We start from the raw sequence: 17,944 nt of genomic DNA, 5'->3' as shown, positions 1-17,944 counted from the left end.
CCACCCAACAGGGGGGCGCTTTGCAGATCCCCCAGCCCAGCAAATAGCGGGGGGGGGGGGTGGGAGTCCCTCACCATCCCCCCCCCCCCCCCAAACACAGCACCGACATCTTCCCGGCTGCAGCCAGCGCTGCATCCCCCCCGCTCCCCCCAGCCATCAGTATGCACCGTGTGTTCCTCTCCATAGCAACCTCCCGGCCGCCCCCCCGGCCCCCCCCGCAGCGCAGCAGCACTTTCCGCAGCAGCCCTGACCCCGCCGGGATCACTCACCTCTCCCACCCACAGGTAGCTGGGCCCCCCCGGCCCCCCCGTTCTCTGGCCCTGAGGATGCTGCAGCTTCATCTTCCCGGCCTGAACTTGGTGGATCATTTGTATTTTTGTTATCTATATATATATATTTTTGCTTATTTTTGCTCTTTTACGGCGCTTTCTCATCCATCACCATTGTGTCCTGTCCCCCCCCACCAGGTGACACCCAGGGTGCCCCATGGGTGCCAAGGGGGTGCAAACCCATCCTGCCCCCCCCCCCCCCCCCAGCACCCCCAGCCCTGAGCACGAGGCGGTTTGGGTGTCCCCAACAATGTGCCATTCGTACGGAAATTCACCTTTCTCGCTGCAACTCCCACCTTTGCTGCATCCCAACACCCCCCAAAAGCCGGGGGAGGGGGGGGGGGGGGCAGGCTCCCCCCAGCCCCCCCCCCAGAGAAGCAAGAAAAGCCGCGGGCATCGCTCAATATAGAGGGGTTTCTTTTAATATAAAAAAAGTGCCTATGAAAAATCCCTTCCTAAAGAACACAAAAAGACCGGGGGGGTCACCGGGGGGGTCACCAGGGGGGCTGCCCCAGCCGGGGCAGCACAAACCGGGGGGGTGCACAGGAGGGAGGGAATGGGGGGGCTATTTTGACCAGGTTTTGCCCTTTTTTATTCTGCATTTTGCCTTTTTTAATAAAAAAAAAGTGGTGCTTTTTTTTTTTTTTGGGGGGTGGGAATTATTTCTGCTTTTTGCTTCTTTTTGCACAATCCACAAGCTGCACAGAAGTTGGGGAGGGGGGATACACAGGAGACTTGGGGGGGGGAAGGAGCCCAAAGCCCCCCCAGCACCCACCCCCTGACTTGTCACCCACAGCAAAGCCCCATTGCCCACCCCGCCCCCCCCATGAGGGTGTGTGATTGACTTTGATTTCTCTTTCCTTTTTTGCTTTTAATTTTTTTGTCCTTTTTTTTATGTGTTTTTAATACAAATCCGGCTCTTTGGGTGTGTAACCGCCAAAAAACCCGCCTCGCTCTCCCCAATAATTATTAATAATAACAAAAATAAAACTCAAATCATTAAAAAAAGGCAACGGAAACCCAAGGAACCCCATGCGGAAGTTGCACACCACAAAACCACAGCAGATGTACAGAATGCAATATACAAGACACGATTTATAATAAAACATTATATACAATAAATAGGTTATTGTCACTTCTCTTCTCTGTCGGTCGATCTGTAAATAAACGTTTCTCAGTGCACACGGGTGGGTTTTCGCTCTTCCCTCCTGCGCCTTCACCTCTTCAGGTCTCTTCTCAGTCACTTTTTGGTTCTCCCTCCTCTCTCTTTTTTTTTTTTTTTGTGAATTTTCAGCTTTTTAGCTCCTTTTTTTTTGTTTTTTTTCTTCAAAAGTATATTTACAATTGCTGGTTTTGTGCGGAAAATGAAAATCCATCCGGTAAAAAATACAAATTCAAAGGGTCCCTGTGCTCCTCGGCCGCGGGGGGGGAGAGCGCGGCGCCGGCGCCACGGGCGGGCGGCGGGCGGGCGGGGCGGCAGCCCCCTCCCCTCCTGCCCCCTCCCCTCCTGCCCCCCCCCCTCCTTCCTCCTCCTCTCCTTCCTCCTCCTCTCCTTCCTCCTCCTCTCCTTCCTCCTCCTCTCCTTCCTCCTCCTCTCCTCTCTGCGCCGGTGGCCGGGCCGGGGGGGGACGTGGGGCCGGGGAGGCTGTGGGAGAGGAGAGAGGGGTGAGTGCCCCATGTACCGGGGTCTGGGGTCCTGTTCACCCCCACATCTGCATCATCACATACTGGGGTGTCTGGGGTCTTTCCCACCCTCCATCTGCACCCACATACCCAGGGGCTTGGAGTCCTGCTCCTCCTCCATTTGGCACCCATGTACCCAGGGTCTGGGGTCCTGTTCACCCCTCGTGCGGCACCCATGGATATGGGGGGTTGGGGTCTTGCTCTCCCCAATCTGGTGCTCACGTACCCAGAGTTTGGGGTCCTGTTCCCACCGACACATCTGCATCATCACATACTGGGGGGTCTGGGGGCTTCCCCACCCTCCATCTGCACCCACATACCCAAGGGTCTGTGATCCTGTGCATCCCCAGGCTGGTACCCACATACCCAGAGGTCTGAGGTCCTACTCCCCGCCCATATCTGCATCATGACATACTTGGGGGTGTGGGGGCTTTCCTACCCTACATCTGCACCCACATACTCAGGAGTTTAGGGTCTTGTTTCCCCCCTATTTGGCACCCATGTACCCAGGGTCTGGGGTCCTGTTCACCCCCCGTGTGGCACCCATGGATATGGGGGGTTGGGGTCTTGCTCTTCCTGATCTGGTGCTCACACACCCAGAGTCCGGGGTCCTGTTCACCCCCACATCTGCATCATCACATACTGGGGGGTCTGGGGTCTTTCCCACCCTCCATCTGCACCCACATACCCAGGGGCTTGGGGTCCTGCTCCTCCTCCATTTGGCACCCATGCACCCAGAGGTTTGGGGTCCTGTTCCCCCCCAACGCGGCACCCATGTATATGGGGGGTTGGGGTCTTGCTCACCCTGATCTGGCACCCACATACCCAGGTTTGGGCTCCTGTGCACTTCCCATTTCACCCACATACCCAGAGGTTTGGGGTCCTGTTCCCCCCGCCATGCGGCACCCATGTATCCAGGGACATGGCACCCTGTGCTCAACCAATATGCACCCACATACCCAGGGGTTTGGGGTCCTGCACCCCCCTTATTTGTCATCCATGTACCCAGGGGTTTGGTGTCCTGTGCACCCCCCATCTGCACCCACATACCCATGGGTCTGTGATCCTGTGCATCCCCAGACTGGTACCCACATACCCAGAGGTCTGGGGTCCTACTCCCCCCACATCTACGTCATCACATACTTGGGGGTCTGGGGGCTTTCTCACCCTCCATCTGCACCCACATACCCAGAGGTTTGGGGTCCTGCTCCGCCCCTATTTGGCACCCATGTACCCAGGGTCTGGGGTCCTGTTCACCCCCCGTGTGGCACCCATGTATATGGGGGGTTGGGGTCTTGCTCCCCCCCACATCTGCATCATCACATACTTGGGGGTCTGGGGACTTTCCCACCTGCACCCACACACCCAAGGGTCTGTGATCCTGTGCATCCCCAGGCTGGTACCCACATACCCAGAGGTTTGGGGTCCCGTTCCCGCTGACACATCTGCATCATCACATACTTGGGGGTCGGGGTCTTTCCTACCCTCCATCTGCACCCACATACCCACGGGTTTGGGGTCCTGCTCCCCCCGACATCTACATCATCACATACCTGGGGATCTGGGGCCTTTCCCACCCTCCATCTGGCACCCACATACTCAGGAGTTTAGGGTCCTGCTCACCCCCTATTTGGCACCCATGTACCCAGAGGTTTGGCGTCCTGCGCACCCCCCATGTGGCACCAATGTACTCAGTGATTTGGCACCCTGTGCACCACCCATCTGCACCCATATACTCAGGAGTTTAGGGTCCTCTTCACCCCCACATCTGCATCCTCACATACTGGGGGGTCTGGGGGCTTCCCACCCTCAATCTGCATCCACATACCCAGGGGCTTGGGGTCCTGCTCCCCGCTATTTGTCACCCATGTACCCAGAGGTTTGGAGTCCTGCTCCCCCCACACATCTGCATCATCACATACTTGGGGGTCTGGGGGCTTTCCCGCCCTCCATCTGCACCCACAAACCAGGGAGTTTGGGGTCCTGCTCACCCTGATCTGGCACCCACATACCCAGAGTTTGGGGTCCTGTTCCCTGCCCATCTGCATCATCACATACATGGGGGTCTGGGGTCTTTCCCACCCTCCATCTGCACCCACATACCCAGGGGTGTGGGGTCCTGCTCCCCGCTATCTGGCACCCATGTACCCAGGGATTTGGCGTCTGCTTACCCTCCATGTGGCACCCATGTATATGGGGGTTTGGGGTCCTGCTCACCCTGATCTGGCACCCACATACCCAGAGTTTGGGGTCCTGTGCACCCCCCATTTGCACCCACATACCCAGGGGTTTGGGGTCCTGCTCACCCCCCATCGGGCACCCACATACCCAGAAGTCTGGGGTCTTTCCCGCTCCCCCACCTGCACCCCTATACCCAAGGGTCTGTGATCCTGTGCACCCCCAGGCTGGTACCACATACCCAGGGTTCTGGGGCACCCCAAACCCCCCAGCTCTGGCGTACCCAGCACCCCATTACCCTCGTGACTAGCACCCCCCACCCCGGGGACCAGACCCTGCACTGCAGCCCCCCCAGACACTGGCTCACAGGGGTCCCCAGTTTGATGCTTGGCCATGGGGCAACACCCGGGGCAAGTTCTTCCACCCCGAACGGGTCTGGGGGCACCCACTGGGTGCACTTGTGTTAGAAACCCCACCAGAAAGCACAGAGCACACAGCGCACCCCCAGTGCCCCCCCGGGGGACGTATATTGGGGAGCAAAGGGGCTCGGGTGGCACTTACCAGGTGACGGTGGCATCTCCGAGCCCCGCTGGCGAAGCTGCCGGAGCCTGGTGGGGTGAGTGAGCGCTCCCAAACATCCATCCGGCAAGAAAAACACCCCCGGGCAGTGAGCGGACAGGGCAGGGGGGGGGGGAAAACCAAAACCAAAACCCAAACCCCCACCCAGCCCCACAGGGGCAGCCGAGGGGCTCCCCCGGCCGGGCTGCGGGCAGGGGACACCAGCGCTGCCCCGGGCGCTCCGGCCGCCTCCTGCCCCCTTGCCTGCACCCCTGCCCGGGCGCGGCGGGGGCTGGCGCCGGCTGTCCGTCCGTCCATCCGTCCGTCGGTCCGATTGTCCTGCTGCGGGGCGGGGGGGGCGGCAGTCCGGAAAGCAGAGCCGGGCGGTTGGCAGGCGGGCGGGTTTGAGTGCGGAGGGGGGAAAACGGGGCTTTTCTCTCTTCCTTCGTTTTTTTTTTTTTTTCTTTTTTCATTTCGCTTATTTTTAAACTTTTTTCCTTTTTTTTTTCTTTTTTTTTTTTTTCCTTTTCTTATATATTTTTTTCTTTTTTTTTTTTTAGAAAACAAACAAACGGTTCCAATCCCGGTTAAATACAGAACTTGAAAAGTGTTCCAGAAAAAAAGTGCTGGCTAAATTACCTCTGCAAGAGAAACAACACGAGGAGGGGACACGATGAGAGGTGCCCAGGGACCCCCGTCCCCGCTGCCCCCCCAGCCCTCGCCCCGGGGGGCTCCCCACCTACCCTGTAACAAAACCTCGTTGTCCGGTTGGCACGTCAGCAGCCACTACAATGAGGTGACCGTAAAAGTGTCCTCGGGGTGTTGTTGCTCTACCATGGGTCCCAAAAACCCGCTCTTCTGGGTGGGGGCCATGACGGGGTGCCCTTGGGGTGCAAAACTGGGGTACCTGTAGTTGTCCTGCAGCTGCAGCATTGAGTCTCTCGGTACGGGGGAGATGTTCAAGTCATTGATCAAGGGACAAGCGTAGGGTCCTCGGTGGTGACCCCGGGACATCTCCAAGGGTTCCTTCTCGCCCTTGGAGGGGTGGGGGCCACTGGGGCTGCTCAAGTGGGGGTTCAGACACGGGGGGTCCGTCCTGCCCATGAAGTCTACCAGCATCCCGGCCCCCACTTTGCCGTCGTACGAGGGGCTCCGGGTGCTGGCGTTGGGGGAATACCAGTACGGGGGGTTTTTGCAACTGGGGGAGTCGTAGTGCGGTTGAGGCATGGGGAGATCGCGGCAGGCCAGGTGGGGGGCGTGCGGCAGGGCCCCCCCCTGCATGCTGTGTTTGAGCGAGTCGCAAGCGGGCAGTTTGCGGATGTCCCCCCCCCGGAGGTCCTCCTTGAAGGCCAAGGTCGGGGAGCAGTTGGGCGAGAAGGCTTTCTGCAAACCGGCCTCGAAGACAGTCTGCTGGCCGGGGGTGGCCAGCTGGTGCGGGAGGGCAGGGAAGTGTTTGCTCTCCAAATCCGGCTGTCCCAAACTGGGGGAGTCGCTCTGAAAGCCCTGGACGAAGGTCCCATCCGAAGGGGTGGAGGGGTTCATGGAGTAAGGGCCGGCGTAGTCGCAGGGGTCCCGCTCGCCCACCCCGAAGCCCCGGTTTTGGGAGGGCAGGGGGGACATGCTGCTGTCCCCGCTGTAGTAGTCCAAGCCCAGGTCTGTGCTCTCCTGGAAAAGGGGGTTCACCGCCTGCGACTTGCTGGGGAACTTGGCCTTGCCCGTCCCCCTCTCCTTCTTGGAGGCACAAGCCCCCCGAGACCCCCGGGGCTGCCGGGGTCCCGTGCTCCTCTTGGATGGGTACACGGAGGAGGAGGAGGAAGAGGAGGAGAAGTTCAGGTGGGAGGTGTCGAACATGTCCACCTTCTTCCGTCGGCCCCGGCCGGGTTTGGAGTTGCTCTGGAAGAGGACGCTCTGGTTCCAGTTGTAGCCCGGGGCGGAGGACGCCTCGTTCCAGTCCATCATCAGCTTCTCCAGGCTGGAGAGACTGGACTGGCCCTCGCTGGACGAGGCTTCGCTGTTGGCGCGCCGGTAGCCGGCTGGCTGGTTGAACTGGGTGCTGTCAGAGGAGGACTCGGAGAAGGTCTCCGACACCGTCTGCTGCTTGGCTTTCTGCGGGGTGTAGTTGGAGATGTCCAAGATGACGTTGGGCTCGTTGAGGTGGCACTCGAAACCTGGGTTGTAGAGCTGGCTGAAGGCCTCCGAGCTCCAGTCCAGCCCACCGTAGCCCTGCCGGAAAGCCCACGGCGCGGCGCTGGGGAACTGCCGGCAGTTTTCCGGCGAGGGCTGGAAGGAGGCCGAACCCTTGGGCACCATGTAGCCGCCGGGCGAGACGGTGCTGGCGCGGCTGTCGCATCGCAACGGCGTGTGCGCCGCGCTGGAGAACTGTCCCCCTTGCTCGGCGCTGTTGAAGAACGCGGCTTTCCCCAGCGGCAAACTGGGACCGGCCGTCTGCGGCGCGTAGCCGGCGCTGTGGGCGCTGCTGGGGGAGGACGGGAGGCTGCTGCCGCTGCCGTAGGCGAAGCTGCAGTCCTTGCTGTTGGGGCAGTCCTGTGCCGACGGGTACTGCTTCCCCGGCGGGAAGACGCTGGCGGGTGCCACGCTCTGCCCGGCGCCGTAGCTGCCGTACGGCGAGTAGCCGGGGGTGCCGCTGGCCGCCGGGTGAGCCGTGGGCGACCGGGAGACGGCGGAAGGCGGCGCCAGCTTGGGGAAAGCCTCGGTGCCCCGGCACTCCGACGAGCCTTGGGCCACGGCGTAGCCGGCGGCAGTGGCACGGCCGGGTGGGAATGCCGGCCGGCCCTGCATGGCGGCGTGGAAGGCGGCCTCGGCGCCGGGGGTTGCCGCCGCCACCTTGCCGCCCCTGGCCGGGTAGGCGGCCATGCCCCGCTGGCCCGGCAGGGCGGCCGGGGGGGCCGTGTAAGCAGCCGCTGACTTGCGGGATTCAGAGCGAGAGGCCGAGAGGGCGAAGTCCAGCAAGTCAGAGGAGTCGTCCGAGTCCAGCAAGGAGCGAAAATAGCCGGTGAAGAGGCTGTGCCGCTCCGGGCCGGCCTCCGCCTGCGAGGACGCCGCGCTCCCGCCATAGTAGCCAGCCCGGCCGGAGGAGCCCGACTCCAGCCCGGCGGTGTGGAAGGGTCTCGCCTCGGCCCCTTGGTAGCCACCATTGCGGCCAGCCTGGCCAGCGGGGTGGCCGTGGTGGGCGGCCCAGGGGCTGCCCTTCTCCCCGCCGGCCCACTCGGTGGGGCCGTCACCAAAGTTCTGCCCAGGGTTGTTTTCGGGGAAAAGCGCCCCGTTCTTGCGAGCCCGGCGCTTTCTCTTGGGTTTGCCCACGGGGTCGGGCTCCAGCCGGCCCCGCTTGCGCGGGTGCACGGCGTCGGCGTGGAGGGCGGCGGCGGCTTTCTTCTTCTTGCCGATGCCCTCGAAGAAATCGCTGAAGGAACAACGGGCAGCACGGGCGGCGTGGCCACCCCCGCGCCCGCCGAAGCCTCCGGCTTTGCCGCCGCGCCGGCGGAAACCCTGGACGCGGTGCAAGAAGTGGGAGATGCTCTGGGTGTCGGGGGCTTGGTGGATGGACTCGGGCTCGCTGGGCGTCCAGCAGCGGGGCGGCGAGCAGCGCCCCGAGCACTGGCTCTGCCGGTTGAGGAAGGCCAGCTTGGCCAACACGTCCGAGTAGTCGGCTTTGCTGTCGTTGGTGTCGGCGATGTAGGAGGGCTGCGGGGAGGCCAGCTTCTGCTTCCTCCTCCTCCTCTTCTTCACCTCCGGGACGGGCTCCTTGGGCTTCGCTTGGCCCAACAGCAGGTTCTTGGGGGGCCTGCCCCGTTTGCGCTTCAGGATGATGGGCATCTCGCCGGGGGGGAACACCACCACCACGTTGCGCCCGTTGTTCTTCATCTTGAGCAGTGGCGTGGGCTCCATGGAGCTGCTGGCCGCCAGCTCCTTGCCCTCCAGGTTCAGGTTGCTGCTGAGCGATGACACCTTGTAGGTGGTCTTGTTCCTCCTCCCCAGGGACACGGGGATCTTGGCCATCTTCACCACCATCTTCCTCACCCCCCGGCACTTGCTCTTCTTCCCCGGTGTGGGGGTTTTGGGCACCTCATCGGTGTCCAGGGTGGCGGGGGGTGGCGGCGGGGGGCCCAGCAGTGGGGTGCTGGGCTCCTCGGGCTCCGATGGCACCTCGGCGGGCAGGGCGAGTGGGGACAAGACGCGGCTCTCAGGGGCGACGTCCACCCGGCGCCCTCGCCCTGCCCTCCTCCGGCGGCACAGCATCTTTGGCTTTTCTGTCCGGCGCAGGGCGTACTTGCGGTGGTCCTCGCCGCAGCGCCCGGCCCCCCGGCCTCCGCAGGGCCCCCGCTTCACCACGCTGCCCAGGGGACACCCCCCCAGACGGGGTTGCAGCCCGTGGGGCTGCAGCGGGTCCCCGGTGCCCGGCTGTGCCTCCAGCAGCTCCGAGACGGGTCCCAGCGGCTGCGTCTCCAGCAGCGAGGGCTCGGTGGGCAGCAGCGGGGTCCGTGCGTCCAGCAGTGGCGGCTCCAGCGCCCCGGGCAGCGGCTCCAGCGTCTGCAGCCCCAGCGGCTCTGCCAGCGGCTCCAGCGACTGCAGCTCCAGCGACTCGGACAAGGGCTCCAGGGACTGCAGCTCCAGCGACTCAGAGAGCGGCTCCAGTGACTGCAAGCCCAACGGTTCCAGGTTTTGCAGCTCCAGCGACTCCGGCAGCGGCTCCAGGCTCTGTGAATCCAGCAGCTGGGGTTGCGACTCAAGGGATTGGGAATCCAACAGCCGGGACTGGGAGTCCAGCTCTTGGGCTGGCAGCAGTTGGGGCTGCGGCTCCATTGCCTGCGACTCCAGCAGCTGCGTCCCCGGGCAAGCCAGGGAGGCCAGTTCATTCAGGATGTCCGCCTCGGCCAGCTCCGAATAATCACCAGCATCGGGCTGGGAGCAACCGGCTTCCTCTGCCGGCGCTTTGGAGGGTCCCCCTACACCCCCGCCGTGGCCGGGGGGCTGCGGGGTGCTCCCCCCACCGCTATCGGCTTCTCCATCGCGGGCCGGGGGCCGGGGATGCCGCGGCGGCTCAGTTTTGCAGAGCAGCCCCCGTTCCTCGGGGCTGCGGATGCTGTTGGCCAGGGAGGGCGAGGAGAAGAAGCTGTACTGGAGGTCGCGGTCGGCCGGCAGAAGGCGGCCGTCCTCGTGGCCACCGCCGCCGCCGCGCAGGTTGCCGCAGTCCAGGTGCACCCCGCTGCTCTTGAGGTCCTCGGAGAGGCGGTTGAGATCCTTCATGATGTCGATGAGCTGCACCACGGGGTGGAGGTTGATGTGCCCGTTGCCGCACTTGCTCCGCAGCAAGGCGAGGATGCTGTCGACGTTGCAGCGGCCCGAGGCCAGCGTCGCGTTGGGGAAGGTCTGAGGCGCCCGATCGCGGGCGGCTGCCTCCTCCCCGCTGCCCCCCAGGATCTGGGGCTCGCCGGTGCAGCCCAGCAACTCCTCGGCCGCCTTGGTGCCTCCGTGCACGCTCTGGCACCGGTCGGCCGGGTCGCCGTGCAGCAGCGAACCTGCCTGGTGCTCCCGGCCGAGCGCGGGGTACGAGCCCTCAGGGAAGCTCAGCACGCTGCAGGATAAGGCCTTTTCTGCCGGGCAGGCTGGGGGCTGCTGCACCGGGTGCCCCGGCGGGTAGAACTTGGGCTCTCGGACGTAGTCGGGCGAGCCGCGCACAACGCTGGTCGTTACCACTGGGCCCGGGGGCTTCACGCGCATCCTGGCCTCCTCCTCCCCCGCGTGCCGCTTGGCCGAGCAGTTGCTGACATGGGGGTCGGGGAAGGTGACACTGGGACCTGCGTGGGGCAGAGAGGGGGGACAGTGAGGCTCCGGGGGCACCGAAAGCAGCTCGCGGTGCTTTGCTCCATCCCTGCTGGCTGTATTTGCCACCCAGCTCATCCCTGCCCCATCACCGGGATGGCACCGCGGGAACCTGCCCCCACCGCCCCCAGCACCCCCCTTGGCCCCCGCAGCGCTGGGGAAATGGGGTTTGGCCACCCCCCTCCTCAGGGGGGCTGGGTGCCCCCTCCACAGCAGGACCTCCCCTGCCAGCCCCCAGGGGAAGTGGGGTGGCTGGGTGGCTCTGTCCCCCTGTGGGGCAAATCTGGGGGCGTCCGGGGGTGTCACAGGGCTGGGACTTACCCTCGGCTTTGCTGCTGCTCCTGCTATTGCACTTGAGCTCTCTGCAAAGGAAGGGGTGCGGAGGGTCAGCCCCGAGCGGGGGGGCACACTTAGGTGCCCAGGGCTCTTTGGCAGCACCACGGGGCATACCGGGGCGGGGGGGGCGAAACTCCCGAGCTCCCCCCACCGAGGGGGCAGCGCCCGCCCATCACCCCGGCGTCGGGGCGGGGATGGGAGAAGGGGGAGTGGGGGGGACAGAGGGGACAGGTTGCCTCCCCCAGTCTCTCCACGGGTGTCCCGGGGGGTGTCCCGGAGCAGGGGGTCCCTGCGGTTGGCTGCCGCTAGGTGTCCCCGGCGAGCCGCGCTCCTCGGCCCGCCCGCCCCCCCGCCCCGCCGGACACACCGGGAGCGGGGGGGAAGTTATTTTCCCGCGGAGGTGGCTCAGCATGTTCCGACCCGCCCCCCCGGCCCACCTCCTGCCCCCCCCGCACAGCTGCTGTACCCCCCCGGGTGACACCGCACCCCGGGGACTCCCCGCACCGCGCCTGCCTCAGTTTCCCCTCGCTGGCAGGTCTGCGGGGGGGTCCACGGCACAGGAACCCACGTCTCCAGCACGGAGCCCATGCACCCACTGCACCCCATGGGGAGCTGCAGACACCCCTATTTGCCCCCCCACAAGCCAAGAGCTTTGCAAAGCCACAGAGCACCCCCAAATCTCCACGGATACTTTGCAGCCCCCCCTCTCCCGCCAAGGCAGAGCCGGGCAGAGCAGAAGCAGCAAGATTTGCTGCCAAAACCCCAACCCCCCCACCCCGGTGCAGCCCCCGCTCCCCGTCCCGGGGCTCGGCCCCCCCGGGTACCTGGGCCGGGGGTGCTTGCAGTGCAGGTTCACTCTGAAGCTCCTGCCGTCGCCGTCGGGCTGGCGGGGGCCCTGGGTGCGCGGGAACCACTCGCCTGGCGGGCTGGCACCGTTCTCCAGTGCGACGGGCTGGCAGGCGACCGAGCTCCCATCTGCTCGAGCAACAACACACACCCCCCCACGTCAGCCCGGCGACCCCCTCCCCGTGGAGCACCCCCTGCCCCGGGCTGGCGTGGGTGCCCGTGGCGCTGGGCACGCTGGGTGTCCCCTGCTTCACGCCTCCCCCTCAAAGCCACAGCCCATGCCGACACCCACGCTGTCCCCTCTGCCCCACGGGATGGGCACAGGGAGGCATTTTGGGGCAGGACAGCCCTTTCCTCCCCACCACGGCTGTGCCTTGAGCTGGGGGCTGCCCACCCGAGGTATCTCCCTGCCAGGCTGCGGGTACATGTTGCACACGCATGTGTGTCCATACTGACGTGCATTGCACACGTGTGTGTATCCACACGGACATGTGTGTTGCACACGCATGTGTGTCCACACTGATGTGCGTTGCACACGTGTGTGTATCCACACGGACATGTGTGTTGCACGTATGTGTGTATCCACATGGACGTGTGTTGCACACGTGTGTGTATCCACACGGACATGTGTGTTGCACATATGTGTGTACATACACGGACATGCGTTGCACACGCAAGCTCCCCCGTGTAACACCGGCCTGCTGGGGGTCCCAGCACCCACACCAGCCACCCATCCGGCACAGGGGTGCACAGCAGAGCCCCCTAAACCACTGCTGTCCCCCCCGTGCCTGCGTGTCCGCCTGTCCCCCCCGCCAAGAGCTGCGTGTGAATCCCTGCCCGCTGGCCCCCCCAGCGCACACCCGCAGACACACACACACGCAGCCGCTCGGCGTGATCCGGGCTCCTTCCCGGTGTCTGGATTAGCGTGACAACTTATCAACAAGGCAGGGACAGAGAATTCAAACCTGTCAGTCCATCCGCATCCCCCCCCCTTCCCCATCTCCCCCGGCAGCCTTTGGGCGCAGCGCTGGCATGGTGACGACGCGGGCACAGCTCCGGCAAACGCCGCCGGCCGCGCCGCCTGCCCGGTGTTGAGTTACACCAAGGGCAATGTGGAGCAGGAAAATATGTGCTCGAAAGACCGGTCTGGTCTCTGGTGAAGCTGCTAATGTGGCCGGAGAAGCTGTTGGAGGGGAGGCAAGGCAGGAAGGAAGCAAACGGGAGGTTTTCCAGAACAGCCGCTGGGACCTGGTCCCTGCCGCACACGCTGCGGCGGCTCCACGGGGAGGAGCGGGGTGTCGCGGAGTGTCGCGGAGTGTGGGGCACAGCCCCCCCGCCTCTGTGTCCCCGTGTCCCCGCAGCGCACCGAGCTGCGGGTGGATTGGCAAACCCCGTGGGATGCCCACGGGGTCCCTGACGGGGTGTGCGGCACCCACCGGTGTGCACCCATGGTGCCGGAGGCGCAGGGCGCGTCCCCCCTGCCCTGCTGTCACCTCACCCGCCCAGCGCTGCGCTCCTGCCCTCGCACCCGCTGCCACCCTGGGCAGGGACGCGTCTGGTGACAAGGAGGGGGCCGCTCCATCTCCCTCATCCTTGCCACCCCCGCCATGGGGACCACCTGCATCCTCCCCACCCAGCACCCACCGCCCCCGCCCCGCAGGTCCCGGCGGTGGGGAGGGGGCTGCGGGGGGGCCGGGATGCTCGCCCTGCTGCCCCGCTCACTTTCACCTCCCCGCTCAGCCCCAGGCAGGCGCCACATGTTTCGCATTAGGCTCTTTGGCCTCGGCCGCTCTGGCTCCCTCGCCAGGGGTAGGGCCTTTTTCCTTCTCCTTTTTTTTTATTATTTTTTATTTTTTTTATCTTTTTTTCTCCTCGCTGGTTACAAAACACCAGCCGAGACCACACAAGCGAGGGACGGAGGGAGAGGAGAGATAGATGGGCGCTGCGGGCGGAGGAGAGGCGGCGAGGCCGGGTGCTGCGGCAGGGCCGGGGGGCTGCGGGGGGGACGCGGGCGAGATTGCAGTCACCTCCGCTTCCCACCTCCTGACCCCGCAGCCTGCACAGATAACAGCCCCCGAAGACTGCTGACTCGCCTCGCAGAAATCCAATATCCTCGCCTGGTGAACTAATCGACTACCTGGGCTCGCCACCTCCCCTGCCCGGGCTTAATCCTCCTGCTGCAAAGCTTTAATTAGTTTAACGGTTTCAGGCTTGACCGAGGTTGGTGGCAGCGTGGCCCCCCCCCCGCGCCACCCCCTCCAGACAGGCTCCTGCTTGGGTGGCGGGGGTGCTGTGGGGTGGGAGACGTGGCACCGTGGTGGCGTAGGGGGCTGCTGTCCCCCCAAAGTCCCCTGAGGCTGCTGGCACCCAGCCCTGCCCCCCAGCGCTGGCGGGAGGGGGGCGCACAGAAGGGCTCGCTTGGCACCGGCTTGGCGGCAGCTTGCGGCGGAGGGACGGCCCCGCAGGACACACGGACGTGGTTTGGTGCCCGGCTCCGAGGCCACCCAGACGTCAGGGTGGGGCCGGAGATGCCACCGGGAGACAGGCAGGCGGCGGGGACCCAGCCGCCACACAGATGGGGACACGCTGGCCCCGCCACCCCCCACCCTGCCCAGGCGCCGTGCCCAGCTGCCCGCGGCGGCACCGGGGACGGGGCGTCCTCCCCATGGCGGGGCGACGGGAGGGGTCGGGGTGGCCCTAAACACTCCATGTGGGTGTGGTGGGGTCTCTGGACACCCCCATCACCCGTGTTCTGTGTGCACAGCTGGCACAGCTGGCCCTGGCGTGCACACACACACATCTGGGGCACTGCAGAGGTGCGTCCCCCTTGTACTCGCAGGCGATGTGACATCGGGGGTGTCCCACGCCTGGCTCTGCCCTTGCACAAGCCTGGGGCTGCTGCAGCGTCTCCTTTGCACACGCACACTTGCACATCTGGGGGCACGGCAGAGGTTTTCCTCCCTTGCACATCTGGGTGCACAGCACAGCAGAGATGCAGCTCCCTTGCACACACACACACACACACACAACCCTGGGACACCGGGGAGGTGCCTCCCTTGTACAGTGCCCCCCCCGCTGTCCCCTCTGTGCCCCGTCTCTCGCACGCTCCCGCGCCCCCTTTGCTCGCTGACACGCACCCGGTCCCCCCAGCCCCGCGAGTCCCCCCCAGCCCGTCCCGCGCCTGCTGACACCAATGGAAAATCCCCTCCAGTGACAGCTTCCTGGCAGGCGCTTTCCCAGGGTTTCCGTGTTCCCCAGCCAGCCCCCCCACCACCTCCTCCCTGCCCCACACAGGGGGCTGCACAAGCAGGAGGACCCCCCACCTTTGCCCTTGTCACCCCAACCTCTGCATCCCCCCCACCCAGAAGCCCTCCCGGGGTCCTCCCTTGGGGACCCACTGGTGCATGGGGTGGGAGAAGAGCGGGGGTCCTGAGGGTTGGGCGCAGGTGGGTGCTGGGGCGCAGGGTGCTTGCAGGCAGCCCTGAGCCCACCTTCGCTTGTCACCCCACTCCCACCGCGGTTCGAGCGTGGCTGTCACCGCGTCCCCCCGCCGCCCTGCCCTCTGTGCCGCGCTGGTAACGAGGAGATGGAGCAGATGGCGCCTGGGTTTCATTTTAGGTACCGCGTCCAGCCAAGCTCCTTGGCCGCTGTTTCCCTTCATGGGGCTGTCAGTTGCCAGTGCTGAGGTTTTTTGGGGTCCCCCCCATGAAGGAGGGAGCTGGCGGGGCACCACGTCCCCCCAGCGCGGCGCTGGGGTGCGGTGCTGCCGCGGGAGGAGATGGTGCTGCCGGGAAGGGCTTGGCTGGTGTGGGGCAAACACACCGGGGAGACGTGGTCCCAAGGTTGAGCCGGGGCTGGGAGCCCCCCTGCCATGGCACCCTGGGGTGCCACATCCCCGGGGCAGGCTCAGGCACCCACCGGGGAGGGGACGCTGGGACTGCTGGGGGGGCCCGCAGGTCCTTGCATCCCCCCAAGTGCTGCAGCAAGGCAGGGTGGGAAACTCCCAGCTCCGAAATCCCGGCTGGCCCTGGAAGAGGAGGCTGCAGGGACACTGATGTCCCCTGCAGGGACCATCTCCCCACATCAACCATCTCCCCTGCAAGAACCATCTCCCCACATCAACCATCTCCCCGGCAAGAACCATTTCCCTGCAACATCCATCTCTCCTGCAACAACCACCTCCCATGCAAGAGCCATCGCCACTGCAACGATCATCTCCCCTGTACCAATCATCTCCCCTGCAACAACCACCTCCCCTGCAACAACCATCTCTCCTACAACCACCACCTCCCCTGCAACAACCACCTCCCCTGCAACAACCACCTCCCCTGCAACAAACACCTCCTCTGCAACAACCACCTCCCCTGCAACAACCACCTCCCCTGCAACAACCATCTCTCCTACAACAACCATCTCTCCTACAACGACCATCTCTCCTACAACGACCATCTCTCCTACAACGACCATCTCCCCCGCAATGACCATTTTCCCCTGCAACCACGTCCCCCTGCAAGAAGCCATTTCCCTGTACTCTCCCCCCCATCGCAAGCCTGCCTGGGCACAGCCAAGGGGGGGACACACTCCCCTCCATGCCCAGACCCCCCCAGCAGCACCACCCAGCGCAGACACAGCCCCTCTGCCCTCCCAACCCCCTTGGCCCCAGAGGTCCCTGACCCCCCTCTTTGTCGGGGGGGCAGGAGGTGGCGGTGGGGCTGGGGGGGCCGGGCTGGCAGGGGGGTGAAACCGCTCGACAGATGGACGGCAGAGACGGTGGCACCTCGGCCGGCTGGAGCCCAGAGCGGCAGTTCAGAGCTCGCAGGGAAACGGGCTAAATTTAGCTGCTTTTCTCGGTGCCAGCTTTGTTCCCCCGCCCCGCCGAGCCAGCGCGGGCGGCGAGCAGCCGGCCGGGCCCCCTCCCCTGCCCTCTCCCTGCTTGGGGGGGGACACACGCACCCCAGCACCCCTCCCTCGAGGTGCCAGCTCGGGGTGCTGGGCGCTTTTTGGGGTGTGGGGTATTTTTGCGCGCAGGCCTCCGCGCGACGGCTGTTCCCGGGTGCTTTGCCCCAATGCGGCGAGCGTGTCCCCGCCAGAAAAAAGCGTCGGCAGGCGCGAGGCTGCGCAGACGGTCACGTCCCCTCCCGCTCTGGGCTCCCTGTTATAGCCACAGCATGAGTCACAGCCCCGTGTCCCTGCCCAGCGCCGGCCACGCCGGGTCATGTAACACCCGTCCCGGTGTGGAGGGGGCACCGGCCCCTGCCCGACGCCGGAACCTGTGGCACCGAGGGTGACTCCGCAGCCCCACACACCCCACTGGGGGACCCCCGGGGGGGACCCGGAGGTGATGCTCATCCCCCCGTCGGCTGCAAGGCCGCGGTGAGCTGCGGGTTAACCGAGCGGGGCCGGGATCCTGCGAGGCCAGTAACATTTGGAAGGCGCCAGATGGACGCGTGCCCGTGCCGAAGGCTCGCTCGGCACAGCCACGCTCCCCCTCCCCGGGGCTGGGGGGCAGCAAAGGGGCACCCGCTGGCATGCGGGGGACACCGGACCCGTCTCCACCGGGGTCTGGGACACCCAGCAGCACCCGCACCGGGGAGCAGCACCGGCCCCTCGCCCGCGGCCCCACCAGCGGGGTCCAGGTGCACCGGCTGAGCCCGCGGCATCACCGCTGCACCCTGCGGTGCCGACACCGGGGGAAACGGGGGGTCCGGGCAGGGGGAGAGCAGCCAGTTGCTTCCCTCGGCCAATTTTAGAAACTGGCTAGACAAGAAAAGCAGAATGGGCCGGGCAGGATTTACGGCTGGGCTGGTGTTGGGGGGGGGGTGGGTGGTGTTTCTTGTTTTTTCTCTTTTTTCTTTCTTTTCTTCTTGATTTTTTTTGCGGGAGGCGCACACGAGTTGAGCGGAAACTCCTGGCTGCGGATCCTGTTTCCTGGGAGATGCAGCGCGGTGCAGGGCCGGCTGGGGCCGGGCCGGGTGTGGGAGCCGCTGGGGACGATGCCAGCGCCGGCGTGACGGAGCAGGGGGTGCGGGGAGGGGACGGAGCCCGTCCCACCGCCAGCCCAACACCTGCACACAGGGGATGCACCCAATGACAGGCGGGGGGCAGGCGTGCGAGCGCTGAACGTGCGCAGGGCGGTTGTGCACACACAGGTGCACCCACGGGGAGGATTGTGC

At 65.2% G+C, this 17,944-nt stretch overlaps 1 protein-coding gene across 3 annotated transcripts in view; it reads right to left on the bottom strand.

Annotated features, from left to right (window-relative positions):
• Positions 1–1,884: 1,884 nt before the first annotated feature.
• The window catches only part of AHDC1 (AT-hook DNA binding motif containing 1), a 51,703-nt gene continuing 35,643 nt past the window's right edge, over positions 1,885–17,944 (bottom strand). For 2 of the 3 annotated variants that reach the window (XR_014185957.1, XR_014185958.1), the window contains 5 exons: positions 11,750–11,900; positions 10,911–10,951; positions 5,492–10,564; positions 4,752–5,389; positions 1,885–1,974 (listed from right to left, as the gene is read on the bottom strand). Coding sequence is in view for 1 of the 3 variants with exons in the window: in XM_082071583.1 (XP_081927709.1) it covers positions 5,535–10,564; positions 10,911–10,951; positions 11,750–11,900 (5,222 nt within the window). In the remaining 2 variants the exon portion in view is untranslated. Of the gene's footprint in view, positions 1,975–4,035; positions 5,390–5,491; positions 10,565–10,910; positions 10,952–11,749; positions 11,901–17,944 lie in introns of those variants that run through there. The other variant, XM_082071583.1, reaches the window with a different exon arrangement.

The sequence above is a fragment of the Streptopelia decaocto genome (assembly GCF_964273445.1).
Source record: "Streptopelia decaocto genome assembly, chromosome: 23".
Classification (NCBI taxonomy): domain Eukaryota; kingdom Metazoa; phylum Chordata; class Aves; order Columbiformes; family Columbidae; genus Streptopelia; species Streptopelia decaocto.
Note: the sequence above shows the minus strand (reverse complement) of the source record. Positions and strands in the feature narration are given on the sequence as shown.